Source organism: Nanorana parkeri, unplaced genomic scaffold (assembly GCF_000935625.1).
Source record: "Nanorana parkeri isolate BGI_ZX_2015 unplaced genomic scaffold, ASM93562v1 scaffold1027, whole genome shotgun sequence".
NCBI classification, from domain to species: Eukaryota; Metazoa; Chordata; class Amphibia; order Anura; family Dicroglossidae; genus Nanorana; species Nanorana parkeri.
The window spans coordinates 556,245-566,163 of record NW_017307295.1 but is presented as its reverse complement, the minus strand read 5'-3'; the positions used below and the strand labels follow the sequence as shown (position 1 = coordinate 566,163).

The 9,919-nt window shown below is 39.6% G+C and overlaps 1 protein-coding gene across 1 annotated transcript in view; it reads right to left on the bottom strand.

Annotated features, from left to right (window-relative positions):
- Positions 1–7,594: 7,594 nt before the first annotated feature.
- Positions 7,595–9,919, bottom strand: part of ATP6V1H (ATPase H+ transporting V1 subunit H) — a 75,659-nt gene continuing 73,334 nt past the window's right edge. The window contains exon 15 of the mRNA XM_018567298.1: positions 7,595–7,963. Coding sequence (XP_018422800.1) covers positions 7,903–7,963 — 61 coding nt within the window. The 3' untranslated portion in view covers positions 7,595–7,902. The remainder of the gene's footprint in view (positions 7,964–9,919) is intronic.

Here is a 9,919-nt window from a genome sequence, read left to right as displayed (position 1 = left end):
TGTGTGTGTGTGTGTGTGTGTGTGTGTGTGTGTGTGTGTGTGTGTATATATATGCAGACCAGCCAACTGATGAACTGGAGGTGGTGGTACCTATCCTGTGGATATTAATGCGTGGTTGTTTCCTGCGATCAGCTTGGGGAACATTGGGTTCTCATGATACAATACTAGCATGCTGGTCAATTTCCAAGGAAGTGAGGCAGGCAGCAATACCTTACGTATCATCAGGGCTCCCTCATCCTTGAACCCTCTGTACCTCTATTGTAATGTATCAGGGGTAGACCGACTTTGAGGGTTAACTTTTGAAAATGCTCGAGTTCTCTAAAGAAACGATACCAAAGTTTAACCAAAACTGTCCTGGGTGAATGATGGCATAGACACGGTTATAGACATCCCAGTTACCCTCAGGTTTCAGGGTATTCACTGGTGAGACTTGTCAGTGATAACTCTCTTCCCAAGTCGTTATTGACTACACAGTATAGTGTTAAATGTAGTTAAAAGAAACCTGCTGCTGTGCTACCTATGTTGAACTCTTACTCTTATAAAAAATACTAGCTGCCTGGCTGACTTACTGATCACCTGGCTTCTACCTGCCTAATTTCCGTGTTAATGACGCAGCACGAGCAAGTAGAAAAAAAAATAATCTACATTTCTGACCTGCATACTTGATGTGTAAGACTTGATGGCTTAGGAATTGGATTCCAGAGGACAAGGCAATTAGCATCTACAGAAGGAGGTCAGGCATTGCAAACAGCAAACTGGAAGGATGTATAACCGAAGTGTTTGAACCCGCAAAGCCCACCATTTGAACAATCTCTGTTGCCTCTGTTTTTCCATGGCAGTGGTGAGCAGAGCAGTAGTAGAACTGATACTTAGAAATGTCTCTTTAGCATCTTCTCAAATATTCCTTTGTCAGATAATAAAATCTTTCACTTACCGTTCCCACACAGGAATATTCTTTTAAATCCGCAAGCAAAGTAACGCAGGCAGATACAGTTTAATATATTCAGTTATGGGCATTTAATTGTTCCAAATAAAAATTTCACCAACGTGCTAATGGTGCTGACCAGGTAGACAAAGGCATTCACTTACTTTAGAAATGTTTTTTACATTAGGAATGTGGACTTTATTAAAAGCCTTTGAAGCCTACGCTATTTCTGGGTTCTGTGAGGTCTCATAAATGAATAATCAATTATCTAAATTATTATGTGCCATCAGAGATTCATCATTATGCAAACATTGCATCATGCATAGTTAACTATAAAAGTGTCTTTCATAATACATTCAAGCATTTTAATCTTAACAGTAACATTAGAACACAGGACACAGAACATAGTATTAGCTATATTGATTAGAACACTAATTGTTAGAAGTATACAATGTTCGATGCACTTCCCAATAATAAAGATGATGTGCAGACAGGACACATCTGTTGCAAACCACATATGCCTTAACCACTTCAATAGCCCAGCATTTAAAAAAATAAAACAATCTGCAATACTCATCTATTCTCCAATGTTATCCACCGAAGTCTCACACTATGTCATACGCTATCCAATGCTGAACCTCTTCTGGATGAAATGCCAACCAGCATCTTTCACCCACTTTTTGTGAGTGCAGGGTGTCATAGGCCGACTCCCCGGAGCGGTATCACTCAAAGTGCAATGATGCAGAAAGCATTCTGACATAACATCAGTGATAATCTTTTATCACTGGGGAGAGGAGACTTAAGGAAGGAATCTGTGCATCATGTGACTGGACAGTAGACTGCACAGATCCAGCCTATGGTTTACATTTTTTGTGATTGAAACTCTGTACAGAGCTGTCTGAGAAGAGCAGGCCGGAAGGGGGGGGAGGGGGGAGAAGTAATCAGTCCGCTGATTCCTCCAATTGTGTGTATAAATTTAAGCTTGAGGTGTTGAGTCATGTAAGGGGAGAGATGGAGATTAGAGATGGAGATTAGAGATAGAGAGAGAAAAAAAAAAGAAAAGAATGGGGATACTGGGGAATGTGTGTTAGGGATGAACTGTAGTAAGAATGGCTTGACCAATAGCATCACTAACAATATATGAGGATGCTGAACAATGCAGAGGAGGGTAATATTACATAAGTAGGGTGCTTATGAGTATCATGATGTTGCCATGAGAGTGTGATATTATGGAAAGTAAAATATATTCTGTAAAAGCCTGTTTTACGGAATTGTTCATCCTCATGTTTTAAAGCTGCCACAAGGTCTTTCATAATTATAAATTGTTTTACTTTGGTTAACTGGTGGGGTGCCAGTTTTCAAAAGACCTCCTGATTTCCAGCTCCCTCGTCAACTCCTCCCATGCTCGCCTCCAGGACTTCACTAGAGTCTCTCCCATCCTATGGAACTCTCTACCCCAACCTGTCTGTCTATCTCCCACTCTGACTGCCTTTAGGCGATCCCTTAAGACTCATCTTTTCAGGGAAGCCTATCCCACCTCAACCTAACCACTGAACTATCACTTTCTCAAACAATTCATCCCCACACAGCTACCTCCTCATGTATCACTTCCCCCTCCCTTTTAGACTGTAAGCCCTCAGGGGCAGGGCCCTCCTTACCATCTTGCCTTGAATTGTATTGTAATGTCTTCCTGATATTGTAAAGTGCTGTGCAAATTGTTGGCGCTATAAATTCTATATAAATAATAATAATATGGTAGCTGGGTTGATTTCATTAGGAGCACTCACTGTATGAACATTTTGTGTAAGTTTTTGGAATATGGATAAGATTTTCCTGTACACTTTATGGACAAGCAAGAGAATCGTTCTTTTTGCTTCGCATTGAAAGTAAATCCTAAGTCACTTTCCCATTAAACGCCTTATATTTTAAAAATGTGTCCAAAGCCAAAACTTTTTTTTGTTTAGTATTGACTTGCATGTGGAAGGGTTAAACCAGGGTTGTTATTTCCCTACTCGAGTGATTTACCCTCTGTATTAGTCCTAGTGACTAATTCTAGTGTTTGAGTGGCTATAAAACAGGTGTATCCATTTGAAAATGTCCTGTTCCCAAGAAGAAATATCCCATCTCTTAGGAGAGATCTCCTTTTACGTCCTGCTGTGTTGGGACTGGAAGTTAAAGCAGACCTTTACATCCTTTCAATAAAAAAATCACACCAGCATGCATCTCTGCATGCTGATATGAAATTATCTTACATTCATTAGTTAAACAAACATTTTTTTTTACTCACAATTACTATTTTTCCACTTCCTGGTCCTCTTGGGCATCAGTGATGCAGCCTCTACCCAAGTGTTGCATCCTGGGAAGGCTACATCACAGAGCATTGCTGGGAAATCTGTAATCTCACAAGATCTCAGGGAAAGGTATTTTCCTCTCCTGAGATGATGTGCATGGTCACATGTCCTAGTGACATGTGACCGAGTTCCAGGAAGTAAAGGGAGATCAAGTAATCTGCCCTTAGTAAAAATGTCCACTGGGAGAAGACTGGGGAGCAAAGAAAAATAGAGAATGCAAATAATCTGCAATTATTTAGAATTTGTAGACTGCCATTACTAAAGATTTCTAAAGGTGTCTTTGTTGTAATTTTAAAGATATGGGTAAAGTTACTCTTTAAATAGGTTTAAAAAATAAAAAAACAAAAAGGGCTCTGGTGGGGGTTAGCCATAATGTGAAAATATGCACAGCATATCAACACGTTATGGCCAACATACCTTGTAAAAATATCCCCTCCAGCACTGCGCTGTCCACTCTCTCCTTCATCGCTGACACTGTCATCGTCTCTAAGGCCCCATTCACACGGAGCGATTTTTGCAGCGATATCGCTGATATTTCCACGCGATATCGCTCTATGTAGCTTCTCTAATCCATTTCAATGGAGCTGTTCACATCTCGTCGCTCAATATCGCTTGTAGCTCCTACATGACCCTTTTTTCGAGCGATTTCGCTCCTGATTGCATACAGCCCAATAGGAAAAAGTTGCCCGACAAGTCACTCAATATCGCTCATATAAAATCACGCGGAAAATCGCACGATTTTCATGTCGCTCAGTGTGAATGGGGCCTTAGTCTTCTTCAGACTCTTGATTGGCCGGCTGGCACAATGCAACTTTAGCACATGCACATGGCAGTTACTTCATCTTGGGATGCATGGCTCAGTGCACAAAAAAAAAAAAGAAAAATTGCTGACAGGCAGGTAGGAGATTTTTGGCAGAAGAGACTTAGGCTGCCCATACACCTTGCGATCATCGGACGAAACTTTTCGTCCAATGATCGAACCGTTGTACGATTTTCATAAGGTGGCCCCATCCTGCCCCTATTATCACAAGGTTGGTTCAGCAGTAATTAAGAGAAAGCACATGGACGAATTGCAGTAATCGACCGCACGTATTTTCGTCTGCGCACGTGCAGTGTAGGTCGTACAAAATTTGACGTATGGAAATGCCACCAACCTTGCGAAAATTGTACGATCGACCAAAGTTTTCTGACCTGCTGGTTAGTCAAAAGTTGATCGATTGTACAGTATTTGCGGTTGTACACTGCCCATCAACCTTACGAATATCAGATGGAAACGCGATCGCATACGAAAATCGGCCAATATTCGTAAGGTGTATGGGCAGCTTTAAACAGACTATTTTGCTACAAAAAAAACACCGGTCAGCAAATTTGTTCCAGCCAAACCCGAGTTCAACTTGAACATCGGCAGTCTGTGAGTTCGGCGAACACATGAACTGTCAGGGCGTTCGGCAGGCTATTCGCCTGCTGAGCACCCCGCACAGGGTGCTGTGCCTTGTGAGCCCTGATTGGCCAAGTCTTGCACCTCACCACAGGGCACTTTGCCCAATCAGGGAACAGAGAACTGTGAGAGCTATGATTGGGCAAAGTCATGATGACTCTGCCCAATCATGGCTCCCCTGTTACAACTGTAAACAGTTGGGCGTAGCTCGCTGTCACTGCTAACTCCGCCCAAATGTTTATATGTTACCGGCATCTGTCAAAATGCCATTCTGCGGTGCCTGCTCGTCGGGTTTTTTTAAACTATTATTATTATTTATTTTTTATTGTTTCATTTTGTCGAGTCGTCGTCAACAATGCTGGACGTCGTGATTGACGCTGGAGTACGTCGGTGGATCCATTTTTTCTTTTAAAAACTAGTTAAAAACATGTCTTTAATTTTTTTTTCAAATAGAGGATTTTTTCAAAAGTGTGGCCTCTTTTGTAAAACGTTTATTTAACCCTTACTCTGATGTGAATAAGCCCCTGCCCGCACCACCACAACCAACGCCCCAAGGCTTGAGGGGAAGAGGCCCTTGTCTCCATCGGCATGGGGACAAGGTTCTTTTCCAGGGGCGACCCTGGAAAAGCATCCTCCCAGTGTCGAGGGCATGTGGCCTTGTATTGTGGGGGGCCTTTCCGGTCCTGCCAGGCCTGTGCCCGTTTTAAGGGTCTGGTATGAAATTTTAGGGGGGACCCCACGTTTTTTCCCCCCCCCCCCCATTTTTTGGAGTGGGGTTCCTCCTCAAAATTCCTACCAGACCTTAAGGGCCTGGTATGACTTTAAAGGGGGAACCCCACACACTTTCTTGATTTTTCTTTTACATGGGGTCCCTCCTAAAATTCCTACCAGACCTAAAGGTTCTGTATTGTTGGGAGGGGGAACTGCTTAAATACCACCAAAAGAAAGCTCTATCCGTCCCAAAAAAAGGGTAAAAAATTCATTTCAGTAGAGCGTTGTATGACGGAATAAATGGAAATCAAAGTACTGCAGTGCTGAATACCGAAAAATGGCCTGGCCAGGAAGGGGGTGTAAACACCTGGTCTTCAAGTGGTTAAAAAAAACAAAAAAGTTATATTTTCTTTAGAAATGTCAGTTTTGCTGCAGCAGGTTGTATACATCATACAGATGTGCCACTTTACAGGCAGTTTTGGGGGACCCCCGGGCACGATATTTAAAGGAATTTTTCATTTTTATTGTTACCCTTTAAGCAATGTTAAAATCACTGCTCCTTTAAAAACTGTATTTTTTAGAAGTTTTTTTTTCATTGATTAATGTCGCCCAGGGCAGTACCCAGATCCCCATAGCCCCATGAGCTTGAGTTCGAACTTTTCCCATGTTCGAACTGAACACGGGGGTGTTCGGCTCATCACTACCACTCACGCAGTAAAACATTCTGTGTACAATAGTGTGTTGCCAGTACTCTTTTCCAACCTAAAACAGCAGCTGGTATTGGTTCTTATGACCAACACAACTATTTCCATTTAGTCTAAAGTTAATATATGTAGTACACTGTATATTATGAAAATTAGATTTCAACCCCAAGTAAAGGCTTGTTCAATCTAGGGCTTTTCTCAGGCACTTGTTAAGTGCCCTGCAAACAATATCCGACATTAACAAAGCTAATTAGATCAATATATTAGTGTAAATATAGGAGAATTGTCCTTATGCCAAATCAACAGTCACATCACAGTTTCTTTGTACTGTTGTACCAACTCACGATAAAATTGAAATACAACAGTTCCTATAAATGAGAGCATGTGCCAAAAGAAAAAAAGTACTTAAAAAAAAAAAGAGTTCTAAAATAAACATATTTACCACGGTGCAGATCATACTGCAGTGTGGAGGGGCAGCGCCATCACGTGACAAATTCATAAAATGTCCTGCATCAATTTTAGTGATTTGTTGCAAACAGCATTAAAAAGGTGGTTATAAAGAGATTTGTTTATTTCTTGCCATGCGCCAATCTTTGTTAATCCCCAAAAGGGTCTAAAAACATGTACTGAGAGAGAGATAACGTTTACCAGCTCAAAAACCTATTCAGCATTTGGGCAGTGGCTGACTATTTTTAATTGGCTTCCTCTAATGCCCAGTTCCTCTTGTACCCCCCCTCCTGTTGGATGAGTGGTCCAGTTGTAGGCAGAACACTCCCTTAAGTCACTTATTTTGCATCTAGCATAGTGTAAGGCAAACCTGACCCAAAAAAACAAACCAACAGCTTCCCACCCCATTCTAAGCAACCTCTGGTGATTTACCCTTTCAGCTGTTCAATAGTTTTCTATACCACAGTGAATGAAATGCCACATGACTGTTCTGAGCCTAGTGATCGGATAGGCCAGTCATGTATCATATACAGTACTTCCCTATAACCAGAAGTGCTCGCATTTACCACCATAAAATATGTGCAATGTGTGTATTGTATGCACCAGAGGGTGCTTAAACAGGCTACAAGGGTGCTTTGTTTTTGATTTTTCTTCTGAAAGCTTTGCATTGAGGTTCTTTTTTAAAACTATGTGATATACTTCATAAATTTGATCAATTTTACGGAAAACCTTGACTTAAGTAACTTCAAAGGCTTTTTGTCACACACCATTAATAATTCAAGTTAAAGATGTAATTCAGCCATCAAGTGCTCAGAGCACACATGAAAAGGAATCGAAAACTATAAAGATTTTAATAATTTGTCCTATTAATTCTTTGTTGCATTCAATCTGCCTGCCTTGCCATTCCCTTTTTGTTGTATAAAGGCAACTTGAAAGATAAAAATCAATTGCTATTAATAACATAGGAAAAAGTTCCAATGCACAAAGAACACTTTAAAACAAACGAAGCCACCAATGATTTTTCTTGGAATGTGCCATTTAATTGTGTTTTTCACATACTGTATCAATAAATACACAGGATACATAATGACCACTATTTAGTTTCAGTACCTTTGACCTTTGATTAAGATCTTGAAATTGTTTCATGATATAGCGAAAAACTGGATAACATTAGAATAGTCCACATTTATACTTTACTAGAACATGGATGTTAATGGGAAGAGAGGGCAGAAAACACAGAAGCTGCGGATAACCAAAATAAAATAACTCCATTAACTGGATAAAGAGAAGCAGATGGGGAAAACCCACTGGGCATTCGTGATGCAGTTAGCTCCTTGCAGTCACTGCTGGTGGTTGTTCCGATTGCAGCTGTTTTCCAAGATATTCCCTGAAAGACACAACAAGAGATAATTGTTAATGATCAGAAATGTGGAAGTTTGCACTTTAGTTAGAGATTACACCCTGAAGCAGTCTCTGCTGAACTTATTGACAATTGAATATAAGGATGTTAATTACAACATGATATAGTTTACTGAAATGAGCCCTCCTCTACATCTTACATTGAATTTATGTTGATGGTGGTAAAATGATACCAAACTCTGCTTTCCAAGAGCCTGCACACAGATAAGCATTGCTGCTTGGTAGGTCTGTTGGTAATTCACCCAGAATTATGAGTGGAGTTGACTTTCGTGAGGGCCCGTTTCACAGCAGTGTGGTTTGGTACCATGTGCGTCATGCATTCTGAATGGCACCCCAATGCTCCATGCCAACAGACATGCAGTGCATTACAACACGTAGCAATGCACTACCATTTGTTGTAATGTGCTGTGTTACAAGAAATACTACATGCACAATTTTGGTGCATTTAGTCGCCTATTAAATTAAATGGGCTTTCTTAAATGCAACAAAAGTTACTACACGGCATAAAGCACGTGCACCAACATAGCACATTAGCATTAATCGGCTCTTATAGTTGCCAACTGCTAGAACATGGGAATAGAAAAAAAAAAAACCTCCATTATTGTATTAGAAAAGCTAGTAGGTCTACTTTGCAAAAATGTGCAGTTACCAAAGTAAATGAGCAGCAAACATCTGCTGTATCCAAAACGAAAAAATAAATAAAAATTAGGTTTTGGATATACTTAAAACTCTTTAATATGAGAGACTGATCACTGCCTTATGGCACAGAGATGATTCAACACGCTTGTAAATCGGTTTCAATCATGTGCACAACCACTACCATTTAATTACCCAATCATGACAAGTAAGGTTTAGTTCATGTTTCAATTTATAATTTTAACAAATCCTTTAAGGAAACAATACTTGTGCAGTCGTCCAGAGTTTGTCATACCACAACACTGGCCATATGGCTTCTGCTAAAGAAGTTTGGTGGACTGAAGCTGGACCAATCAGCATGTCTGCTAGAACACTGGTTCTTCCTTTTGGAAAGGATCACAAGCACAGTATGGTTGGAAGGTCCCATTTTTAGACATTATATATGTATATCTATCTATCTATCTATCTATCGATCTAGATATCTATAGATCTAGATATATATTATTATTATTATTTTTTAACCTGTGACTTTTATAATACAGAGCATATGTGTATGGGTTCTTGTGTTTTGTTGCCAAAGTACTTTAGGTTCCTGAAGCATTTTTTTAAGAAAATGTAATGGAGTATTTTAATCTGGATTGGATGAAACAGTGTTGATTGTTGCATTTGGCATTCATCATGCTATATAAATGCAGCATGTCCAATTCTGCTGCATTTGAGTTTTCTTTCTCCATACAGGTCAAGGAGAATGCAATGTGTACACATGGAAAGTGCATGGTAAACAAATAAAAAACAAAACAATTCATTATTTCCCAAAAAACACTTTCTCTTATGATTCCATCTAATTTGCTTCAGAGTATATACAAGCTTTAAATATACCAGTAAGGTAAAAATCAAGAAAATAGGTCCAATCAAACATTTCACTTTCTAATGCAGCTGTGGTATTAAGGAGACAATGATTTATGTACAGTATATTACTCATGTATAAAAAAAAATGTCAATTTTACGGTTTAGTGGCTTATTAAACAACATTGTTATTCAAACTGCAGTCACTAGAAGATAACATTTCTTATTCGACTCCTAAATGTTATTTTTCAAATTAAATGGACTTTTCTGAAATGCTAAGGAATAATACATGTTAGGAAAAAAAATAACAAATAAAAAAAACCCACTATAAAACACTTTCCATTAAACAAAGTTTGGTGAAAAATTTACACAGACGCTACAGGAAAGTGGTGTTGGCAGAAGAGTTGTTCCCATTTGCAACTTCTCTAAAATTACCTATTAA